The 25036-nt window shown below is 40.8% G+C and overlaps 1 protein-coding gene and 1 long non-coding RNA gene across 3 annotated transcripts in view; both read left to right on the top strand.

Annotated features, from left to right (window-relative positions):
* Positions 1 to 4063, top strand: part of HNRNPR (heterogeneous nuclear ribonucleoprotein R) — a 54963-nt gene extending 50900 nt beyond the window's left edge. For both annotated transcript variants that reach the window (XM_054012115.1, XM_054012114.1), the window contains exons 10-11: positions 2483 to 2604; positions 2785 to 4063. In XM_054012115.1, coding sequence (XP_053868090.1) covers positions 2483 to 2604; positions 2785 to 3394 — 732 coding nt within the window. In that variant the 3' untranslated portion in view covers positions 3395 to 4063. The remainder of the gene's footprint in view (positions 1 to 2482; positions 2605 to 2784) is intronic.
* Positions 4064 to 7945: 3882 nt separating this feature from the next.
* LOC128827901 (uncharacterized) overlaps positions 7946 to 25036 on the top strand; it is a 33733-nt gene continuing 16642 nt past the window's right edge. The window contains exon 1 of the long non-coding RNA XR_008443115.1: positions 7946 to 8177. This is a non-coding gene — a long non-coding RNA (uncharacterized LOC128827901). The remainder of the gene's footprint in view (positions 8178 to 25036) is intronic.

The following is a 25036-nucleotide window of genomic DNA, read 5'->3' as shown; positions in this document are numbered from 1 at the left end:
CTCTTTGCCAGAGCTGGGTCTCCCAGTCTGTCTTCCATCCCTGAGTGGATGAGGATCAATCCAGGCAGCCAGAGCATGCAGAGCCTCCATCCCCACAGGGCTGGGCTCACTGCGAGCTAGAGAGCTGGGCTCTGCAGAGTACAATGGCCTCTAATGGCTACTTGCAGCTCCAGTTCTGTGAGGGGAAACAGGAAATTGTGCACAAACATTAATTCTGTGCAAATTCTGTATTGCGCAGGGGCACAGAATTCCCCCAGGAGTGATTTTCTGGCTCTTGTTTGCTGCGTGCTCTCCCATTGACGGAGAGTCAAAAGAAGCCTACTGACTTAATCACTTGAGCCCTTGCTCTGCTACCAGAGTCTGCAGCAATGTGCATGGTGGCTGCAGATTCATTCTTTCATAAGTAGTTTTTGGCAACATCCTGCTGAACGGACACTCAACTTTTTACTATTGAGCCAATGCCTGGGGATGAGGATACGGCTTCTCTCCATCAAAGCTCAGCATTTCTCAAATGTGGCCATTGTGCGGCCACCAGGGGTTTTTCCTGAGGCCACGACAGCCTACTGGGCACAGATGGGGGAGGGGGCAAAGCAGCGGCTCCTCCCTGCAGCGCCCAGGGAGAGGGCTCTGGGGAGAGGTCTTCAGCCCCCTCCCCCCCCCCCCCCCAATTTCAGCCAGAGATGGGCTTGAGGCCCCGCCCCCCCTTCCCAACCCGGCTTCAGCTGTGGGACTCTGGGAATGGGGCTTCAGCAGGGCCAGTCTTACTGGGTTCCCTGGCCAAGAGGCAAGGAGTGGGCTGAGCCTGGGGTGTGAGGCTGTGGAAAGGAGCTCAGGACAATGGGGGGGCAGGGAGGAATGGGGCCTGGAGGGGACAATGGGGCACCCAGGAGGGGCGGAGGGAGGCAGCAGGAACCAAGGTTGATGGGTTGAGAGGTGGCTGGGGCACTATAAAATAGAACTGTACGTTATTTTTATTGACTCTGCCAAAAAAAATCCCCTACATAAATAAATTGCAATGATTTGTACATGTATATGTACATATTTATTTGCTTTCTCTAAGTTAATTAAGTATTTTAGGAGAATTTGTCAGAGTGGTCACCAGCAAGAGTTGGTGGCTGTACTGAGTCCACCAAAAATTTTGTTGAGAACACCTGTTTAGCTGTATCCTGTAGTTGTTTATACATTGAGAGTCTACTGTTTTAATTAAGCAAAGGGGGGAGCTCTGTTTTATAGAAATTACTGCCCAAGAGAATTAGTGAAATTACATTAAATCAAGAATAAAATTTGAGCAATTGAGAACGGACGAAATATTTAGTCCGCTTTAAGGGTTTTTTTTATAAGTCTACTTCAGTTACTAAGATTTTCTTTCTCCAAAATGTTGGATTCCTCTTTCAAGTAAGGTTTAAGAGATCACAATTAACACTGTCCAAGATCCCCTTAAGTCTGCCCTTTCACAGGGATCCTTTTCCCATGCTCCAGCCAACCCTATGTAACTTCAGGAAGTTACAACTTGCTCACTTTTTTCTTTTTGGCTGTGGAGGATCCCATGGATAGCATTTGCCTGGGGATGTCTTATCAGAATGGCCTTCTGCTCCTCTTTTACCATATACCTTTCAGAGGGAGGACCGGACTTTGAAATGTAGTCAGTGTGCAAATGTCTGGTCTAGCTGAAGACTACTTTTCTGTGAATAAATGCCTGATGCATGCAAATCAGGTTTTTATAGGTGTTTGTGGTTTTTTTGGTGGGCATGCTGTTCATACCTGTAGTCAAGAACTTGCTTCTGTGCATCTATCTGAAATATAACAAGGAGTCTGGTGGCACCTTAAAGACTAACAGATTTATTTGGGCATAAGCTTTCGTGAGTAAAAAACCTCACTTCTTCTTATGCCCAAATAAATCTGTTAGTCTTTAAGGTGCCACCAGACTCCTTGTTGTTTTTGTAGATACAGACTAACACGGCTACCCCCTGATATCTGAAATATGTTTCTTTTTAAAGAAAGTAGGAGTATTGGATCTATGCAGTATACAGTTAAGTTGCTTCTCATTTTTTAGTAAGTTCTAGACTTGGCAAAGATCAGATTTCTTATTGAGGGGCTCTTAAAAAAAATTATTTTGTTTTTCACTTTATCATACAAAGACCAGGAGATCAAAACAAATGTTTCAGTGTTCATGATAGAAGGATTTAGAATGGAATTGACATGTCATCCTTATAGCTAGTGTAAGAATGGGAGTGTTGAAGGAAGTTTTTAACTTCCAGTGGCTCAAGTAACCTTCATAACAGATGCAGAAGTTAAAATTTGGGGGTGTTAATTTGTTTGACATATCCTGCAATGTGAAATCCTTGAAAGGATTGATTATATTTTCCCTTCAATTTCAACTGCATCTTTTTTGGCGAACTAGTGAACATTTTTAGAAAGGCGTAACATTTTTCTGATGTTTGAAAGTAAACTTAAATGTGGTGTTTTTCTGACTTTCGTACAGGCCATGAATGAAATGAATGGAAAAGAGATAGAGGGGGAAGAAATTGAAATAGTGTTAGCTAAACCACCAGATAAGAAAAGGAAAGAACGCCAGGCTGCCAGACAAGCCTCCAGAAGCACTGCGTAAGTCTTCACTTCTGCAGTATTGTAATGTACAAATAGCAGAACTTCATGCTGCTACAGAATGTAAGCTAACCGAGGCAGTCCTTCCCCAGTCCATATATTGTTAAATTTAAGCAGAAGGTAATGGTGGTTTAGGAGACTCTTACAAGACAAATTAATGCATGTTTCTTTTTTTATTAGGTATGAAGACTATTATTACTACCCTCCACCTCGTATGCCACCTCCTATTAGAGGCAGAGGTCGTGGAGGGAGAGGTGGATATGGCTATCCCCCAGATTACTATGGCTATGAAGATTATTATGATGATTATTATGGTTACGACTATCATGACTACCGTGGTGGCTATGAAGATCCCTATTATGGCTATGATGATGGCTATGCTATAAGAGGAAGAGGAGGAGGAAGGGGTGGGAGAGGTGCTCCACCACCACCTAGGGGGCGGGGAGCACCACCACCAAGAGGTAGAGCTGGCTATTCACAGAGGGGGGCACCCATGGGACCACCAAGAGGAGCCAGGGGTGGGAGAGGGGGTCCTGCACAGCAGCAGAGAGGACGTGGTGCTCGTGGAGCCAGGGGCAACCGTGGGGGCAACGTAGGAGGCAAGAGAAAGGCAGATGGGTACAACCAACCTGATTCCAAGCGCCGCCAGACCAACAACCAGCAGAACTGGGGCTCCCAACCCATCGCTCAGCAGCCGCTCCAGCAAGGTGGTGACTATGCCGGTAACTATGGTTACAATAATGACAACCAGGAATTTTATCAGGATACTTATGGGCAACAGTGGAAGTAGACAAGTGAGGAGGGCTTGAGAATGATATTGGCAACGTAGAATTGGCTATAGCTCTACATCCTTTAAAAAAAAAAAAAAATTAATTGGCTTAATGTTTCATCTTTCAGTAGCAATTGGCTGCCATTTGTATTGGGCTGAAATCACTCTATTGTGTATATATTCGAGTCTTTTATTTTCCTTTTTCATAAACGCACTTGGACATTATTGGGCTTGCAGAATTCCCAAACTCCATTTGGGGTTTCAGTGCTTTTATTGTTTTAGGTTTCATTTTAGCAGTTTAAAAGCAGGATGGGCACACTGTTCAATCATGATTTTGCAGAACCTCTGGTTTTGGACAGTTTCCTTTTTCGGATTTTGGGTAGACTACATAGGAGTATGCTGTACATAAAAGTAAAAGCTAGTGCTTTGTCTTAGTAGTTTTAAGAAATTAAAACAAAAAAATTAAGATTTCTTGTATTGAAAATAACATGATTGTATGTTTTGCATTCCTAGAAGTAGGTTAACTGTGTTTTTAAATTGTTATTACTTCACACCTTTTTGAAAATCTGCCCTACAAAATTTGTTTGGCTTAAACGTCAAAGCCGTGGCAATTTGTTCCTTGATGTGATTGTATTTCCAATTTCTTGTTCATGTAAGATTTCAATAAAACTCAAAAATCTATTCAAAACATTACCTATTTCAAATTCAATTGTGTCCTAAAACATTATTTCATTGGTAATTCTTGGAAGAAACATTGTTTTCAAAGTATAACTGCCTATGTGAGTGATCAAATTCATTCAAATTTTTTGTGCTTTCCAACATGTAGCATTGTGGACATCAGACTGAAAGCTAGGCGAAATTACAAATAGTCCAAAGGGGGCACTGTTATTTAATTGGTGTTCTATAACCTAATCACATCTAGTTCTGATACTTAATGCTTTGCTTTTTAAAAGGGTTCAAATGCATCTGAATGTTCTTGCAGAGCTTGTTAACAGTTATTAATTATAATTATCTCGTATGGAGAAGGAATTTGGAGACTGCAATTTGTTAGCCCCTGTTCCTGTCTGTTAATATTATGTATTGTTGGGGCCTCTAGCAGCCCCCACATAGGTATCTGTCCTTATTGTACTATGTGGTGTACAAACATATAGGAAGAGAGTCTCTGTCCCAAGAATCTTAGTTTAGGTCAAATGGTTAAATTTGTTTGTGCTAGTGTTTATGACAAGGTTGAGACTTGTAAGTTAAAGTGCTGTGGCAATATAGACTGAGTTGGCTACAGACAACACAAACATGTTCTCTATGTTCTGCTTAATTCCGTCATTGGCATTTCGATGATCTGCCATGATGAACAATTTGCCTTAGAATTCTCATGCCTTTTAATAAAGGCTTAAATTTAAAAAAATACTAGTCACCATCTTTCTGGGTGATTACTAGCTATGTGTTTTGGAGTATTTTGTTGCTTTTATTGACTTCTACCTTTGACAATCCTGGAGGTCTTTTTGACTGCCAAGTCATGAAATTAGTTTTCTCGGTATCTTTTGGGCTATGCTGTACCCCAGTGAACACTTGCTTTTCAAGAAAGAAAAACAAAAGGATTAAAACTTGTTACAAGGAAAAAATATCATTTCTGGACCTGCTGAATGTCCATATTAACACTCTCCCTCAGATATGTTGATCAAACTATATTACAATACTCTAAACACACAAATTGTTGGGGACATTAAACTTCAGTAGGCACATGTTCCCTTTGCCTCTCGGTGCTGTTTGGTGTCTTTCATAACAATTGTATTAGATCAGAATGTAGAGACTATTTCTTCCCCCACATTCCGTTTTGTTTTTGTGAGTCTGGTAGACATTTGCATGAGTTTTATGGCTTCTGACTTGACCGAACTGGAGTGAGAAAATGTATACCTGCTTCTCAAAATGAGTTTTCCCTTTGTGTCCATGTACTAACTTAAAGGGTACTGATCCAATAAAAACATCAGCCATATAACAGTCCATAAAGCATTTTTTAACTTGCATTCTAGTCACGGTATGTCAGTTTATATTAAAAAAAAAAAAAAAAAAAAAACCACAAAAACAAAAAAAAACCTGCCTTAAATCATTGGGCCAAATCTTGTAGTCCTTATTCCTGACTCAAGCAGTGAAGTCAGTGGGACTATGGCCTATGTAAGGGTTGCAGGTTTACGCTTATAGTGACTATCTGGCTTGTAATTCTATTAATACAAGAAGCATACATCTTACCCTCTTCTATCAGAGTCTGGCTTTTTAGTAGTTAAAGTAATTGACATGAAAAGATGTATCTCGTTTTGGTAACCAGACAAATTCCCACAGTCCCAAATAGTATTTTCATTTTAGTAAATTATAAAGATGGGGGGAGGAAATCTGGTATAGATAAACTGGAGTCAAATTTAAGTACTGCCTTCCCTCCCTGGAAGGAACAGAACTTAATGCACATTTCAGACAGCTTAGAGACCCTTGACAGAGGGAAAGTGTCAAAATATTTGTTTATATGGACAAAGGCTAAAGTTACTCTAATATAATCTGTTACAGAAAATAGCAAGGAACAGAAATAACATTAAAACAACGAGGAGTCTGGTGGCACCTTAAAGACTAACAGATTTATGTGGGCTTTCGAAAGCTTATGCCCAAATAAATCTGGTAGTCTTTAAGGTGCCACTGGATTCCTCGTTGTTTTTGTGGATACAGACTAACACGGCTACCCCACTTGACAACATTAAAACTGATTGCCTGTACTACAAAGCTGCATCTTTGGATACCTTTACACCAAAATACAAGTTATTCTAATACCTTGATAGACACTGGAAGTGAAGTGATCTATTTTACACAAATTTAAAATGAAATTCAATTAATTTTGATACTTGCAAGACTTACAAGCTGCACTGATTTCTTTATGCAACTTGTGGATGCCCAAATGCATCAGTTAAAACTTGCAAAAACTCTTTAAATAAAACTCCTTCTTTTTAGAAGACACACTAAACTATGGGAAAGAATCAGTGGTATACATTGAAGTTAGAGAAAACTGCACCAAGAGATATCACCATAAAGATACCATAATATCAAAATGGAAGAACATAGCATGTTCCGTGACACAAATACAGGAAGAATTTTATACCATTTATACCACCTTTCCAGTACCATTTTGACAGAACCAAATAGTAAATAAAATTAAAAAAAAAAAAAAATTACTCTGATCTTTCCTTCTGCATAACTTGTTTTATGGCAGGATTTTTCATCTTGAAAGTGTGTTTCTCCTCACACACCCATGTTTAAATTCAATTGTGCAAGTGTCCTGCTGGGGTTGGTGGGGGAGCCATGAAATGGGATTCCTATAATTATTTGATCACTCATTTATAGCAGTTGCTTAAATGTCTGTATTGATATGAAGGTGTTTGACTTTAAAAAAAAAAAAATATATATATATATATATAGGTTGCCAGATTTCTAGTAATTCCAAAACTTTTTGAGCAAAAATGTTAAAGCAATTATGTTCTGGTAGACTTAATTTCACATTGAAAAGGTTAAATTCTTAAATTTTAATTTTAACAATTCATTAAGGTTAGTCTGCATTTACAAAGGGCTAAATGTCTTTTCTAGTACTATAATTTATTCTAACAGGACTCAGTTTCATTAGTATATATTGATACAAGATGACAATCTTTCAATAAGCATACTGTTTTAAGTATTTATTCAAAATTCTTAAATCCAAAAGGACTAGGAGATAGCCACATGAATGATTTTTGTATTTATAGACACCTGGTTATATTTTTGCCCCCTCTGCATTTGGACCCTATTATCTAAGCCCATTTGTTGTATTTGAATAATACAAAACAGTAAACACTCTTGCTATAAGGCTAGTAGTGTAAAAAAATTAAAAAAAAAAATGCAAAGTATCGCGAGGGAATACTACACTTTAGTATAGAAGTAGTATTACACTAAGCACCCAATCCTGGAGTCCTAATGCAAACAAAACCTCGGTTCATTTCAACAGGAGTTTTGCTTGGTGAGGTACTAAAAGGTTGGGTTCTTACTGTTTTCCTATATATAGGTCAAATCCTGAAAATTTCCTATCTGTAATCTTTTCTCAGCCATTGACTTAAATAGAACAATTTGTGTGAGTAAGGCAACTTGAATGACTACAGCTTGCAAAATTGGGCTCTCAATCACTCAAGTGAACTATTTGTGAGAGTGGCCAAGAGCCTTATAGAAAGAGTGCACTGGGCGATGCGTGTTTTCCTATTTCTCTAAAAAATGGGAGCTTCTGTTAACTTAAGACTTGTATGAAGCTACTTTGTGTGTAATGAATTGGCTTACTTAATCTGTCTGGACAAAGTCTAGAGTGACACTGGTATATTTTAATTTAGCATCTAAAATCTATTAAGTAGAAAAGAGTATCTTAATCTTTAAAATGAAAATCTTGATTGTAGTAGTTTTTTATTTATTTTTTTTTAAAGCAAAACATTACATGGGCAAGGTGTATCTATCAAATAACTGAGTATCGGTCAGGAACCTGTGAAATTTTAACGTAGTTGAGTCCCTCTGGAGAAATATTTTAACATCTTGTTTGGAGGTTACCAGAAGCTCTGAGTGACAAGTCAGAATATATTGCATCATATTTTCTGATGTTATCCAGAAACCTGTAAGAGTCCCTTTCCTGTTTTAATGCCTTCCTTTTATTACCTGACTATCAGGGAAGCGTGGTTGAGGCTGCCCTGACCTGACATGTCATGATGTCGACTTGCTAGGTGGGGTTCGCAGGGGACATTAACCATTGGAGTTGTCGGTAAGAGAACTTTATTTCTAATTTTCTTCAGTAAGATGAAAGGGCATTTGGGGGTGGAGGGAGGAACCAGGCTCTCGTTCCTTTATTATAAGCATTTGTCAAGAGCCACCATTTCAACGGAGAGTTTCCAAATGTAAAGGTAATGCTTGAAGTTAAAATCATCATGTCCATATCCAAGAGGTAAGCATGACTTGGTTTCTGCAGTTGAACTTCTTAGCTAAATTATCTTTATTTTTTCTCTTTGAAATTTAGGATTGCATAATATTTGAAAACAAACTATTCTAAAGGTGTCTTAGACATAGGATGCTCTAGGTACTTCAAAATTCAAAAGTGTATCAAGAATTAAAACAAGCTTATTTTGGCTATATCAGGAACAAGCAAATGAAGCATATAAAATGATCCTTCACCAGTCTCAGAAAGCTGAAGAATTTTTCCCAGTAGGGCTTTTAAATTCATAAAACTATAGTTTTAAGAAACCTTACTAAAATAGAGGTGGCAATAGCATAGTACATGTCCCTGTTGAACCTAGACACCTGAAAATGAGTTGTGAGGTCTCAACTAGAGACTGTCTTAGAACATTTAAGTACCTAGCGAAACCATCATGCAATCTAGAACAGATGGGCATTGTTCGTGGAAAGCCTGCAACTATACAATGTTGCGACAGAGTTGAGGAATGTTGGCAAAACTTGGAGGAAATGAGTTAAATAGAAGGTGCTGCACGTCAAGATTGAAGTTCATTGACAAGATTGAGGTGGGAATCCTGTACAATACCTGCTAGTACTGTGCTTGGCTTGTGCAATATCTGCTTCCCTACATAACATAAGAATGGGCATACTGGGTCAGACTAATGGTCCATCTAGCCCAGGGTCCTGTCTTCTGATAATGGCTAATGCCAGATGCTTCAAAGGGAATGTACAGAACAGGGCAATGGAATGATCCATCCCCTGTCATCCACTCCCAGCATCTGGCAGTCAGAGTCCATGGGACATCCATGTATCCCTGACCATCTTAGTTAATAGCCATTGGCGGATCTATCCTCCATGAACTTATCTTTTTTTTTTTAATACAGTTACAGTTTTGGCTTTCAACATCCTCTGTCAACAAGTTTCACAAGTTGACTATGCATTTTGTGAAGTGATATACCTATCTCATAGAACTGGAAGGGACCCTGAAAGGTCATTGAGTCCAACTCCCTGCCTTCACTAGCAGGACCAAGTACTGATTTTGCCCCAGATCCCTAAGTGGCCCCCTCAAGGATTGAACTCACAACCCTGGATTTAGTAGGCCAATGCTCAAACCACTGAGCTATCCCTCCCCTGAAGTGCTTCCTTTGTTTGTTTTAAACGTCCTGATCCCATGACTGCTTAGTTTGCTTAAGAGCTTTTGGTGAGGGCCCTTGTCAAAGGCTTTCAGAAAGGCTATGTAGGAGATACTCACTGGATCACCCTTGTGCACATTTGTTGCCACCCTCAAAGAGTTCTAATAGGTTGGTGAGCCATGATTTCCCTTTACAAAAGCCGTGTGGACTCTTCCCCAATGAACTGTGTTCATCTTTGTGTCTGATCATTCTGTTCTTTACTACAGGTTCAACCAATTTGCTTAGTACTGAAGTTAGGCTTACTGGCCTGTAAATGCCAGGATTGCCTCTGGAGCCATTTTTTTTGAAAATCAGCTTTAATTAGCTATCCTCCATTCATCTAGTACAGAAACTGATTTAAGTGATAAGTTACATACCCTATTAGTGGTTGTGTAGTTCCATGTGAGAGTTCCTTCAGAATGTTTGGATGAATACCATCTGGTCCTGGTGACTTAATACTGTTTTTAATTTATCAGTTTGTTCCAAAACTTCCTCTATTAACACTTCAATCAGGCACATTTAAGAACGGCCATATTGGGTCAGAGCAAAGGTCCATCTAGTCCAGTATCCTGTCGTCTGACAGAGGCCAATGCCAGGTGCTCCAGAAGAAATTAAGAGAACCGGTAACCACCAAGTGATACATCCCCTGTCACCAATTCCCGATTTCTGGCAAACAGAGGTTAGGGACACCTTCCCTGCCCATCCTGTCTAATAGCCATTGATGGACTTATCCTCCATGAATTTATCTAGGTCTTTTTTGATCCCTGTTATAGTCTTGGCCTTCACAACATCCTTTGGCAAAAGAGTTCTACAGGTGGACTGCGTTGTGTGAAGAAATACTTCCTTTTGTTTGTTTTAAACCTGCTGCCTATTAAATTTCATTTGGTGACCCCTAGTTCTTGTTATGAGAAGGGGTAAATAACACTTCCTTATTTACTTTCCCACACCAGTCATGAATTTATAGACCTCTGTAGACTGTTCCTCAGATTTGTCACCTAAAAAGAATGGCTCAGGTGTGGGAATCTCCCCTGCATCCTCTGCAGTGAAAACCAATGCAAATAATCCATTTAGCTTTTCTGCAATGGCCTTGTCTTGGGTGCTCCTTTAGCACCGTGTTCATCCAGTGGTCCCACTGATTGATTGTTTGCCAGCCAGACTTCTGGCCTCTAACGTACTTTAAAAAAATTTTGCTGTTAGTTTTTGAGACTTTTTGCTACCACACTTGTCTTGCCAGAGTTTATGCTCCTATCTGTTTTCCTCAGTAGGATTTGACTTCCAATTTTTAAACAATTCTTTTTGCCTCTAACAGTTTTTTACTCTGTTTAGCCTTGGTGGCATTCATAGACTCTCAGACTTTAAGGCCAGAAGGAACCATTGTGGTAATCTTCTCTGACCTCCTGCACTTAGCAGGCCACAAAGCCTCACTCACCCACTCCTGTAATAGACCCATTACCTCTGGCTGAATTACTGAAGTTCTCAAACCAAGGTTTAAAGACTTCAGGTTACAGAGAATCCATCATTTATTCTAGTTTAAACCTGCAAGTGACCTGCGGAGAGAGGTGAAAAATCTCCAGGCACTCTGCCAATCTGACCTGGGGGAAAATTCCGTCTCAACACCAAATATGGTAATCAGTTAGACCCTGAGCTTGTTGGCAAGACCCACCAGTCAGACACCTGGAAAAGAGTTTTCTGTAGTAATTCAACCCTCTGTGACAGATCCCCAGGATACAATCTGGAATTGTGGGACCACTGTACTCTCTTGACTCTCCAGCCTGGGCGCGCTCTCATGACATTTTGCTAGTGTCAAGCAGCAAACTCACCCAGGTGCTGTGATCACTCCATCAATAACATGCTGCAGGGACACATCCAGCTAAGTTGTATGAATGTTCTCTAAGCCACTCATGAACCCCACACAGGAAAAATACAAGCAAATACCAGTGTTGCACCCCAGAAATATACCATCTTACACTGCTAAAGACCTTCTATTGAACAATGTAAAGTCATTAATTCGTTCACCGCTTTATCAAAAGATGGTGGACCTGCACCAGCTTTTGTCATCTGAGCAGATTCCCCAAGCACTTTAGACAAAGTCACTGGTAAAGATAAGCCATTAAAATAAGTTTAACTACAGAAAGATTTTCAGTGATTGTAAGTGTTATGCATAGAGGTCATAGTTTGTTACGTAAGAAATAAAAGGTAAAATCGCAGTTTATATTCTGAACATTATCAGACGAAGCAAGATTGAATCACTCTACTAGATGTTGCAGGCAGAATTCTATTCACAGTTCATATTAACTAGAAAGCATTCTAGCTAGGACCATCCTTCCTCAGTTCACTCATGCTTCTCTTTTCCAAAAGTTCTTGTTTCCAGTTGTGGAGATGGAGAGAGGTGGACTCACGATGTCACTGTTCCTTATTTTATACTCTCCATGTGTCTGGAAAAATAACTAGCTCAAAGGTAGAATCAAGCATCGGGTGTTTGGGTGTGCCTTGCTGAGTCAGAGAGTTAAGCAAACCCTATTGTGTGGAGCTTGAGCAATTCTCTCTTGTTGAATTGTAAATCTTGTTTACTCTTCCCTGCTGCTCAATGGCTGGTGAGGGTCTCTTAACACCTGTCCAGGTGTGGGCCACCTCCCTTGTTGCCCCTGTGGGAGCTAGCTGTGGGCATCTCCCAGACTCACAACATATTTCATTAACAACCATATAGCAAAATCTCTCAAATCCATATACAATCATGATATATGTATTTTGACAGAACAATGAGTTTTAGCAATCATGACTTTTTATATGATTATCTTGCAAAGCATTCTTTGTACAAAATATCATAACCATATAACAGTGGTGAATATGTGGGTACAGGGTGCTATTTTGAGGTACAGTATGTCGCACCTTACCCATCTAGTGCCCAATCTCTGGCTGTTAGGAATATTTGCCTCTAGCAGGTGTAGATGGGCCACATATAATTATAGGCAGTCTCATCATACCATCCTCTTCATAAATTTATCCAGCTGGATCTTGAAGTCAGTTAAGTTTTTTGCTCCCACTGCTCCCCTTGGAAGGCTGTTCCAGAACTTCACTCCTCTGATAGTTTGAAACCTCCATCTAATTGAAAGCCTAAATTTGTTGATGGCCAGTTTGTATCCATTTGTTCTTGTGTCAACAATGGTGCTTAATTGAAATAACTCCTCTCCCTCCCTGGTATTTATCCCTATGATATATTTAGAGAAAGCAGTCACATCTCTCATCAGGTTAAGCTAAGCTTGCGAAGCTCTGAGTTTCCCCACATAAGGTAGGTTTTCAATTCCTCGGATCATCCTACTAGCACTTCTCTGAACCTGTTCCACTTTGAATTCATCTTTCTTAAACATGGGAGATGAGAAATGCACACAGTATTTTAGATGAGGTCTCACCATGTCTTGTATAATGGTACTAAGGCTTTCCTGATCGCATTAGCTTTTTTCACAGCCACATGAAGTTGGCAGCTCATAGTCCTCCTGTGATTAACCAGTACACCCAGGTCTTTCTCCTCCACTGTCTCTTCCAGATAATAAGTACTCTTATTTTGGTCCTCTTATTATTCTTTTTAATTTGGGGTATACAATTAATTTGCACCTCTACGGTGGTTTTAATATTTCCATGCAGCTTGCAGGCATTTCACTCTTGTGACAGTTCCTTTTAACGTCTATTTAACTAGCTTCATTTTTGAGTAGTTCCCCTTTCTGAAGTTAAATGCTACTTTAGTCGGCTTCTTCAGTATTCCCCCTCTTCCCCCCCCCCCCCCCCCCCCCCCACACACACACACACACACACACAATGTTATGTTTAATTACTGAGTGGTTCAGCTATATTCACCTCTTGGACTTAGACCCAGTGCTCCACCTAGACCTGAATCAAAAATTGCCCCTCTTTTTGTGGGCTCCAGGACAAGCTGCTCCAAGAAGCAGTCATTTATGGTGTCAAGAAACTTTCTCTCTGCATCCTGTCCTGTAGTGACATGTACACAGTCAATATGGGGATATTTGAAATCTGCCATTATTGAGTTTTTTCTATTTTTATAGCCTCTCTCATCTTCCTGAGCATTTCACCACCACCACCATCCTGGTCAAGTGGTCAGTATTTATACTGCTATACTCTTCCTAGTCAAGCATGGAATTTCTTATATAGAGACATTCTATGTTAGTTTGATTTTTACTATATTTGACTCTGCTTTCTTTCACATACACTGGTAGGTGGATGGCACTGTAACCTACTCCCATCGTTCCTGTATAATTTGTACCTGGTGTTAGTGTCCCATTGATTGTCATCATTCTACCAAGTTTCTGTGATGCCTACTATCTCCATATCCTCATTTAATATCTGGCACACAAGTTCATCCATTTAGTATTTAGACTTCTAGCATTTGTATATATGCAGTTACAAAAATGGTCAATATTTGTCTCCCTTAATGTGATGTAATTGAATGGGGCTTTTTTCATTTGACTGTTTCTGTTCAGTTTGTACCTCTGCTTTATCAACTTCCTATCCTCTCCTCTTTACTAGGGTATAGAGAATCCCTGTTAATATATCCCCCTCTATTGGATGTCTGTCCGAACCATGTGCTCTTCGCACCTTTCCCCTAGCCCTTTTTTAAAACAAAAAAACCCACCCCTCTTATGACCTTTTAAATTTTGAATGCCAGTAATCTGGTTCTGATTTGGTTTAGGTGGAACCCATCCTCCCTGTATAGGTTTCTTCTTTACCCAAAGGTTCCCCAGTTCCTAATAAACTTATATCCCTTCTCTGTATACTATCATCTCAGACATGCATTGAGCCCCTGCAATTCTGCCTGTCTTTCTCACTGTGCCTTTGGAATTATAATAATTATAATTAATGGAGATATCCCATCTCCTAGAACTGGAAGGGACCTTGAAAGGTCATTGAGTCCAGCCCCCTGCCTTCACTAGCGGGACCAAGTACTGATTTTGCCCCAGATCCCCAAGTGGCCCCCTCAAGGATTGAACTCACAACCCTCGGTTTAGCAGGCCAATGCTCAAACCACTGAGTTATCCCTCCCCCCCACTGGAGCATTTCAGAGAATGCCACCATGGAGGTCCTGGACTTTAATCTCTTATCTTGCAGTCTAAAATTGGCCTCCAGGACATCTCTCTCCTACCTTTTCCTATGTCCATTGGTACCTATGTTTACCATGGCCACCAGTTCATCCCCGTCACTGCACATACATATCTCTAGATGTTTCGAGAGATCCGCAACCTATGCACCCGGCAGTTCTCCCGGTCAACACAAACCCAACTATCTGTATTTCTAATGATCAAATCCCTGGTTACTATTACCTGTCTCTTCCTAATAAATGGGATTCCCTCCGCAGGATGGGTATCCTCAGTGTGAGAGGATACCAAAACATCATCTGGAAGGAGGGTCCCAACCATGGGATCATTTCCCTCCACTCCAGTTTCATGATCTTCTACCCCGAGACTTTCATTCACAGCAGCACAGAGGCTGTCAGACTGGGGATGGAACTCCTCCATTGTATCCCTGAAAGTTTCCTCTGTGTACCTCTCTAACTCCTTTTGCGCTTCCAGTTTAGCCACTTTGGTCTCCAGAGCCTGTACTCTGTCTCTGAGGGCCATGAGCTTCTTGCACTGAATGCATATATAAGGCCAGTAATCATACATGCCACATTCAGTGCAATAAACTGGATAGCCTCCACTCTGCTGTTGGACTTCTGCCTGCATTCTTTTCACTCCTGTAGCTTTTTTGTGTGTGTTTTTGGTTGGTGTTTATTGACCTAAGTGTGGAGAATGTTAGGTGTCCCTGGTTGTCTTGCTCCTTCTCTAAACTCCCTTGCACAACTGCCCTGTTTGGTAGCTCTGGTCCCTTAGGAGCTGGCTTTTTAAACACCTGTTTTCTCACTGAGGAGCACAGACCCTGATTAACAGTTAATGGATATTAAATGGATTAGGGCTCAGTCTCCTTAAGAAGCTCTCAGCTTTGTCCTGCAGGCTGCTAAGCTCAGCACACGGTCCCCCAAACAGACCACACTGTATACTACACTCAAGTAGCTAGCACACAACATACAGATAATAAACTCACCTTGTCTTCATGGCCTCTTAACTCCTCTTAAAGTTGTATGAATTTAGAGATTAATAGTTCTGATAGCCTACAGCAGCAATTTATTATGATCAAATTCTAAATCTTTGAAGTTTTGTGCCAATTTTTACAGCGACCACAATAAAACAATGTCAAAACCCACAGCTGGTGGCTGGTTGTATTCCTTGGAGCTACAGATTTGAGGCAGTACTCCAACTCCAAGTGCAAACATAGGTCTGGTCTACACTGTGGGGCAGTCGATCTAAGTTGTGCAACTTCAGCTAGGTGAATAACATTGCTAAAGTCGATGTACTTAAGGCTACTTACTGCAGTGTCTTCACTGCAGTAAGTCAACGGCTGATGCTCTCCCGTCGATGCCACCTGTGCCTCTTGCCATGGTGGAGTACCGGAGTCGATGGGAGAGTGTTTGGCAATCCAATTTATTGTGCTAAATCGACCCCTGCTGTATCGATTACTGCCCATCAATCCCATGGGTAATGTAGACAAGCCCATAGACTGGAGATGTCACTTTACAAGCCGTTACTAGCATATTTATACTTCAGCATGTTTTTTTGCATCATAAGTGGTGCTTTTTTGTTGATGATCATAGTGGTCCCATCTGACTTTGGAATCTGAATCATTTTACTAAAATACTTTTAACAAGCTTAAAAAAAGTAAACTCTTACAGTTGTTTTAACACTGGCATCCCAAATAGGCTGGGTAGAGCTGGGAATTAAAGCTAATGGGACCTGTTAAATGTAATCTTGTAAGACAATCATTTGGAGACAAAGCAAGTGAAAGGATCATAGAATCATAGAATATCAGGGTTGGAAGGGACCTCAAGAGGTCATCTAGTCCAACCCCCTGCTCAAAGCAGGACCAATTCCCAACTAAATCATCCCAGCCAGGGCTTTGTCATGTGTAATCACAGGATCATGTGTAATCACAGGAACAGTCAAAATGGTGGTAGTAGCTCCCCTACCTGACACATGGAGGACGTAGTTACAGCAAACCACAATGGAAATAACTACAGGAGCCACACAAGTCTTCTGAGAAATAATACCAGCAGTCTCCATGTCAGTGAGTGCATTTTGAGTTAATACTGTAGCTCATAACAAAATATTGAATCATAGGACTGGAAGGGACCTCGAGAAGTCATCTAATCCAGTCCCTTGCACTCATGGCAGGACTAAGTATTCTCTCTAGACCATCCCTGACAGGTGGTTGTCTAGCCTGCTCTTAAAAATCTCCAATGATGGAGATTCCACAATGTCCCTAGGCAATTTATTACAGTTCTTAACCACCCTGACGGGAAGTTTTTTCCTAATGTCCAACCTAAACCGGCCTTGCTGCAATTTAAGCCCATTGCTGCTTGTCCTATCCTCAGAGGTTAATTACATAGAAAAAATTATTTTAAAAACATTAAGGCTGCACAGTCAAACACTCAAGTTTGAAAATGCCCAAATTGTCTGTGCAATTTTCATTTGCCGCCCTTGTAGTTTTTAATTACGTAATCGCATACTATCTCTTCCATAGGACTCCTGCCGGTTTCAGTGAATGGGTAGTTACTCAATACTTTTCATGCTCCTCTTTCCATGTCTGGCTCTAGGCCTTATTTACTTCACACCACCCAAACTTCCTGCACTAAAATAAAATACAAAGTCATTAACTTTTTCATGAATGTTTCTATGGTGCTAACTCTAGTATAAGTGCTGCACGTCTTTTAATGAATTAATCTTCACAACAGCCTTGTGAAACTGGTGGTCATATTCCCATTTTACAGGTGGGGATCTGAGGCATAGATATTAGTCAACATTGTCAAGTGTCCACTAATTTTGAATGCCCAACTTGAGACATCGAAGGCCTAATTCTTTTCAGAATAGTTAGCATTTTTCTAGCGCTTCCTACGCTCAAAGCACAGATCCCATTGACTTGAGTTGTAGTTGTGAATGCTTGGCACTTCTGCAAATCTGGGCCTAGACATTTCACGTTGGGAACATGCATTTAACAGCCATTTGTGAAAAGTTTGGTTTAAGTGACATGCTGGGGATTTATACAGAACTCTGGCAGAAACGGGGTAAAATCCAGTTCCCCAAGGCAGCAGTGAACACCATAGCTATGCCATCTTTTTATTCCCACTATCTAATGCTTCATTTGCTGTGCACCTTCCAGCTTCTGTGACAAGTGAGGCAGGAGTCCTGCAGATTACCCTAATTCATTTCCATAGCGGAAACCATGCCATAGACTGGATAAGGCAGGAGTCCTGTGGCAAAAGGTATTTTATCATGTAATTCAAGACTTACCATAATGCATATGCACAACGGGGCTGAACTAAGGTTGCACAGGCAATCTTAATTTGGGCATTCTAACTTGAGTGCTTGACTTTGCAACCATAACATTCTTTTAATGTAGTTTTTTGGATGCAATTTCCTTACTTTTAAAGAAGCAGACTGGGGGGAAAAACAAATTCCATCACATGGAACCATATTGACTCCCAATTTGGGTCAACAGCAGGATTTGGAAATTCAGATCAACAGCACAGACATCTACTGCTTGAGCTAATGGGGTAACTAGTAGCATTAGAAGTCAGTTATTGTCTGTGATTCTGAATAGGATGAGACCCCACATTTCTGCCAGCAGAGACTTGGGACTTGTCAGTTTAATTCCAGGTTTTGGAGGGGAGTGTGTTCTAGTGCTTATTCTGTCCTTGTACCTCCTCACTAGCTTGTCCTTTTTCCCATTTCTCATCTCTTTTCGTTCTAGTTAGGGTTTCCTCCCTACATAAGAATGGCCATAGTGGGTCAGACCAAAGGTCCATCTAGTCCATTGTAGTGTCTTCTGACAATGGCCAATGCCAGGTGCCCCACAGGGAAGGAACAGAACAAGTAATCATCAAGTGATCCATTCCTTGTCACCCATTCCCAGCTTCTGGCAAACAGAGGCTAGGGACACCATCCCTGCCCATCCTGGCTAATAGCCATTGCGGGGGAGGGGGGGTTTCAGCTCCTACCTGGGTGGAGGTGGGGGGTAAAGAGGCACATTAACTTGCTCTCCACCCCTCTCTGCAGGGCTCTGCATACACCTCGTCCATACTACCGGGGTGCCGGTAGGGGAGGGAGTGCATTGAGACCACAGCAGTGTCTCCTTGCTCTTAGTTCTGTTCCCAGCATCACAGCAGCCAGGAGGCACAATTGCAGGGAAAATTCTGCTCAGACCTGCAGTTCTCAGGTTGGAGCGTTCAGTGCAGACAATCTTTGGAAAATTTGGCAGCCAAACTCAAGTCTCTACTGAGCATGTGGGATATAAGCCTCCAATAAATCTTGGCCAAATCTGGGGAAATTTTCATGGGGTTGGAAAAGGCACAACCCTGACAGCAGTGCAACCATTCTGCCCCATCTGATCCTTGCTGCAAATCATGGAGGTGCTACAGTATCTCAGTGAAACTGTTGCAGACTTTTTTTAAATATGGGGAAGATGTTTCCCCATTATTGTATTCTCATACAGTTTAACTATTTTAGCTGGATTGTTCCCAAAATATTTAGCCTTGGATGGAGAAGTTCTACTGTTCGGGCTTAATTTTGGCAAAGTTTTTATAAGCAACTGAAACTGGGTCTTATAATGAAAAGTGGTAGGCAACCTTAACTAAAGGCAGCACTACCAGGTCTGCCTTTCATTTACCAGACACAGGTTTCTTAACTTCAGCTCCTTAACTAAGTCAATACAACTTTCAGCTGAACATGTAAACTTCCTTTCCCATTTGACGATTGTTGCATGTTTAGATCCATTGTAACCTCAGTGCACTCATTCAAGACCATTGCTCTTCTCTTTTGACACCAGCCAGTCAGAGGAAAGGAACTCCTCTAACATCCCAATGTTTCTTTTCCACCTATCTCTCCTTTTGCCGCCTTCACACGCAGTTGCATTGATGGTCAAGGTCTTATGTTTTTATAAAAATGTGTTTCTCTCAGCAGAATAAAGGCTATATTATGTAAAGCTGGGAGACTTTCTTTTCACCTGACTTGGAGTAAGACTAGTTTCTCATATTCAAATTGCTTTCAGCCTGGAGGGTATTGAGAAAAATTTCCTGATGATCCCCCATCACCTGAAAGGTTCCATAGGGGAGAGACCAAAACGAAGAAAAAGATCCAGTTCTTCCCCTAGAATAGTTTCTACACCCAGAGAAGTTAAACCCATAGTCTCTAGCAGCCCCCCCATCACAAAGCAGAGGCCTTTATTTCCTGCTTAATTGCCAAGCACTTCTTTTCTTTTTTTCTCTCCACAATAGCCCGAACTTCTGTGAGGACCTCTCGTTAAGCCTCCACAACAATTCTTTGTTGCATACAGCTCTTTCAGGACCTGACTTCCTTCCACTTATCTGAGTGGAAGACTGCAATGGAGGCTAGCTTTCTCTCCCACTCAAAGGGTTGGAAGGCACTAGCTTACTTGCATCAGTGTAAATTAGAGAGTTATATTTAAAATTCAGTTAAACCACTGCAAACCCCAGTGTGGATGTTCTTAAATGAGTTTTAAGTACCTTGTATCAGCTGAGTGTAATGTGGTAAGGGATCAGTATTAGCAAGGATTAAATTAATTTAAGACCACCTACATAGAGTTTTACACCAGTCTAAATTGTTTTTAAACATATTTTTAATTAAACACTAAGTTGCTCCTATTTAGAAAAGGCCTTAATGTCTCCAGGAGAGTCAAATTCCCAAGTGAGTATCAGACCATACATGGATTGTTCCTTAAGACTGATTTCTTAGTAACACCTGCATCAGTTCCTTTGGGAGGGCATGAGACATACTCTTATGACTCATTTGAAAAGAAAACTGGAACTTTAAAAGGAGCTCACGGCAATAGCCACAGGGCTAACTGCAATACTCTTGTAATATATTTCCTCTAGTGGGTCTCAAATCCTTGATAATGGTGGGTATATATTTTCTCCATTCTAGAAATGGGGAAATAGACAAAACCTTTTTTTAGTGTGTTGCCCAATATGCTGTGGACCATTATCAACTTGACATAGAATCTGGGTTTCATAACTCCCCATACTCTGCTCTGATTGACTCACTCATTTACAGCCTTCTATACTGGATAATTCGATTTAGAAGACATCATACCAGGAAACAGGGAGTACAGATAATATGTAGGGTTTTAATTAGGGCTGTCAAGCAATTTAAAATAATTAATCGTGAGGTTAAAAAAATTAGTCGCCATTTTAATCATACTATTAAAGAATAGAATACCATTTATTTAAATATTTTTGGATGTTTTCTATATTTTCAAATATAGTCTGGGGGCTTCAGCTCTGTGCCCTGAGGGGGACTGAAGCCTGGCTCGGGACTCCAGCCCGCCCCCTCCCCGGCGTGTGGGGCTCCAGCCTACCTGCTGCCCCCAGAGCTGCAGGCTGGGGCTTCAGCCACCCCACTGCTGATGCCTCCCTCCTGCTCAGAGGTCTGCAATTAAAGTGTTTAAAAAAATTAACACATTAATTTTGCTTTCAGTTAATCACAGGCATTAACTGCTATTGGCACTCCCTTCATTCAAATTTCTCCCAAATACTCATTGGTGAGCTTATAAAAGTGTGAGAAAGGAGGTATGTGGCTTGTTGGGCTGGGATATGGACAGAACAAGGAGTAATGGTCTCAAGTTGCAGTGGGGGAGGTTGAAGTTGGATATTAGAAAAAAAAACTTTCACTAGGAGGGTGGTATGGGTTACCTAGGGAGGTGATGGAATCTCCTTTCTTAGAGGTTTTTAAGATCAGGCTTGACCAAAGCCCTGGCTGGGATGATTTAGTTGGGGATTGGTCCTGCTTTGAGAAGAGGTGTGGACTAGATGACCTCCTGAGGTCCTTTCTAATCATGATATTCTGAGAGTCTATGGAGGTCCATTGCATACCAAGGGGCAGTATGGAAAAATACAGAGGTATTGTAGCTGGGAAGAATCTTTCAGATAAGCTATAAAGGAGGCATCTGTTATTTGGGGACAGTTTTTAGAACAGCTGCTTGAAATAGTTCTTGTACATCATATCTGTCTGGCTACCTCTCTTGTGATGGTCACTCCATCTGCAAAAGTCTGGATCCAAATCAGGTTCTTTTGTTAATCAGACACTAGAGGACCCTCTCCCATCCTTCGGCATCACATTGAGAAGAGAACCTCATAGATAGGAGAAACTTGGGCCACATTCCCCTTGGAGAAGTAGGAACTAGCACTCATGAGGAGGTACAGAATATAGAGTTCTTAGTTACCACAAAATTAGTAATCTTTTCTCTAGTGTCAAAGGATCCCCAAAGAGAATGTTCTAACCAGAATAACTATCCGCTCTCCAGAAAAACTTGTGTGGTCTTATTTTTTAGTAACCAAGATCCTCTCAACACAAAGTGATCAAGTTGCTGTAATAGGCAACACTCCCATATGGAGCTAATGATGTGGGCATCTGCTGATGTCAGTGACCCCAAGAGACTCTGAATTTGAGGCCATTCCTGTTTACCCAAGCACATCATCCATAAATTAGTACAGGGCCCCAGGCTTTTCTGTTCATGCTATTATAATACTGGTAACTGTCCCAAAGATAGAACAGCTGCAAGCTCTGCAAACTGAGAGAGCACATTTAGTGTCCGGGAACAGCTCTCCCACCTGTCCAACCCATGGCTGAGTGACTGGAGCGACTTGCTGCACTTGTGGATGAGGAAGCCAGAGGGCAGTCAGTCTATTTGAGCCACTCTCGGAGATCCTTCAGACATAAGCCTATCTCAGTTGTGGAGCACATAGTTGATGGAAAATGCAGCAGCTCTGAATGATATGCTCTTGCTTAAGGTGCTCCCTGAGTCTTCCTGCATGCAAAATAAATGACCTGTGAACCCCTTTCTGAAAATCCCATTTCCTGGTTTTCCACAAGGAAAGTCATTATTCAGACCATCTTTGTGCTTATTTCTTTTCACTCCAGTCTCTACTGAGTTCCTATCTTGAGCCCAGATCTGAAGAAAATAAAGCCTGGGATGCTCATGGTTGCACGAGGAACTCACTGGTTGAATACAACTTTAAAAACCTAGATCAGAAATTTCATCACGGAGGCCTACGTAGACTTACTTAGAGGACTAAGAAGTCATTTTGTTGTGCTCAGTACTACAGAAATGCTTGTATATAATACAAATATTTCTACTCCCATCGTGCTGCCAATCAGCACAAGTGGTATTCCAGAGTTGTCTTTTTTTCCCCATGTTCTTACCATTACAAATTAGACACTGAATTCTCACCAGATATGACTTTAGAGTGCAGTTTGGGAGTGTGTTCCCTCAAATCTTTTGCTTTCCCTCTTTCCCCATTTGCTTTTGGATTTTATTTAAGGATTGCTGCAAAGATCCACTTGGTTCTGAGTTAATCCCCTGAAGATGCAGAAACAGAAAATCTGCCTGTTCTGATTGGATTTCTGTTTCTCTTTTCCCTAATTCAAGAGACTTTTTTCCTTAAATTCAGATGTCTGTAATTTCCTAGGACACTTAAGCTTTTTAGTCTTTCAGGAAAGAATTTAAAGTAAGCTTTTCTGTGGAATTATCATTTAGAGAACATGGCAGCGTTAAGCTCTCAGATAAGAAAATGCCAAAGTTAAAGTTGAGGATGCAATCCTAACTGCCCCCTTGTGGCTATGCCTGTAATTATAAAGCCAATTTTTTTTTTCTTCTCAGTACTGATTCAGACTGAAACTGCCACACGTAGGGTGCTTGTACAAGGAAGAGGTTGAAATGCCAGTGTGATGTTCATTGCTCCTACTTCTGCTGGTTTGTATTGAAAAAGTCCGGAAGTGATAACTTGAGGCCCCGGGAAATAAAGATATTTCCTCCTCCATTGTGGCTTTGGCTGTCAGGTGCTACAGGTTCCACTTTTCACCTCTCCTTTTTAGCTGGACGCTGCCACCCACTATTTACCTATCTTAGTTCAGTTCTGCACACAATTAGCTGTGACCAGGTCTTCAAAGGTATTTTAAAGGAATTCGGGGTGCTTGGGGAAGGATGGTAGTAGCTCGCACACTAAATCTTGATGTTTGCAGCTGGGAGGGGGAACCACAAATGAATGGCTTGTCAGTGAGCTTCAGATTTGCTAAAACTGACCCTGCTGTTTCTCAGACGATAATGTATCTTACTGTGGTTTTTCTACAATCTTAAGAACATAATGTAGTATCTTATGGTACTTTTTAAATTTTGCTTATGTGAGTTTTCTTCTTAAAGTCCAGTATCTTTGTTACCATACACTTTTTATAGGATAAGCACAAAGGTTGATATTTGAATAATTTGGTCATCTCTGTACTATCCATTTATTTTCAAAACAGCAGTGCAGGCTTTTTTTTAGGTGCAATTAACTTTGAAGCTAATCTGGCCTGTTTATGCCAGTAAATGTTCACTGCTCTGTACAATGTAAAATGTTTTTCTTATTGGCAACTCTCATAAACATAAAGTAGTTTACAAGACTGCAGGATACTGCATGTATTCTTTTTTTTTATTTTTTATTTTTTTTTGCACCTTCTGTTTGAGGATCTCCAGGTAATTTTATTCATTAAGTCTTCCCCAGCTCACAAGATGTTGTATTATCTATCTTCTACAGACAAGGAAATTAAATCAGGTATTTTGTCCAGTTATGAATCGGGGACGGTGCCGGAATACAAATTAGGACTTCAGCTTGCGTTTCTCTGCTCTTATAACTTGACTAAATTTCCTGTTTTTTAAAGACAGCTGGACTAGAAAGTAAGGTGCAGAATTAATTCTGAAACTATTTAATTAGTTCTATTAATTGAGATGTATTATAGAATCACTTTCAACTGGTGAAGGAAAACCCCCAGAGGACACCAGAGACTTTAATTCCTCCAGTTGGGTGAGTTTGCTGCCTATCAAGAGCAAGATCAACCCGTCAGGAATGTGTGTGCTGGGACCCAGTTAACAGGTAAACATTCCCATCTTGGAGTTTTGTTTCCATAAGCAGGATGTGGCAATAGAGGAGAGGTGTAGCGTGTCAGACCATCTTTAAACAACATAGTTCTTGCTATTTCTGTTTAAATCCTATAACTTGGACTGCCATAAAATTGACACGCCTGATTAGTAGCTACTTGACATGGCTCTGCTGGAAAAGCAGAATTTAGAATATTGTCCTCAAGCAGGGGGAATTATCACTACCCTGCAGATTCACATTCTTTAGCCATCTAGTTAATGCGAATGGAGTACTGTGAGTGCTTTGGGGCCATGATACAAGTTGCCCTCTCTAAATATACTCTTACTTCATGTGCTCATAGTGAGTGGACTTGTAGGCTCTAAATCTTTACATTGTTTTGTTTTTGAGTGCAGTTATGTAACAAAAACAATCTACATTTGTAAGTTGAACTTTCACGATAGAGATCACACTATTGTACTTGTATGAGGTGAATTG

This window comes from Malaclemys terrapin, chromosome 22 (genome assembly GCF_027887155.1).
Source record: "Malaclemys terrapin pileata isolate rMalTer1 chromosome 22, rMalTer1.hap1, whole genome shotgun sequence".
In the NCBI taxonomy this organism is placed as follows: Eukaryota; Metazoa; Chordata; order Testudines; family Emydidae; genus Malaclemys; species Malaclemys terrapin.
This window is presented reverse-complemented; position numbering and strand designations above follow the sequence as displayed.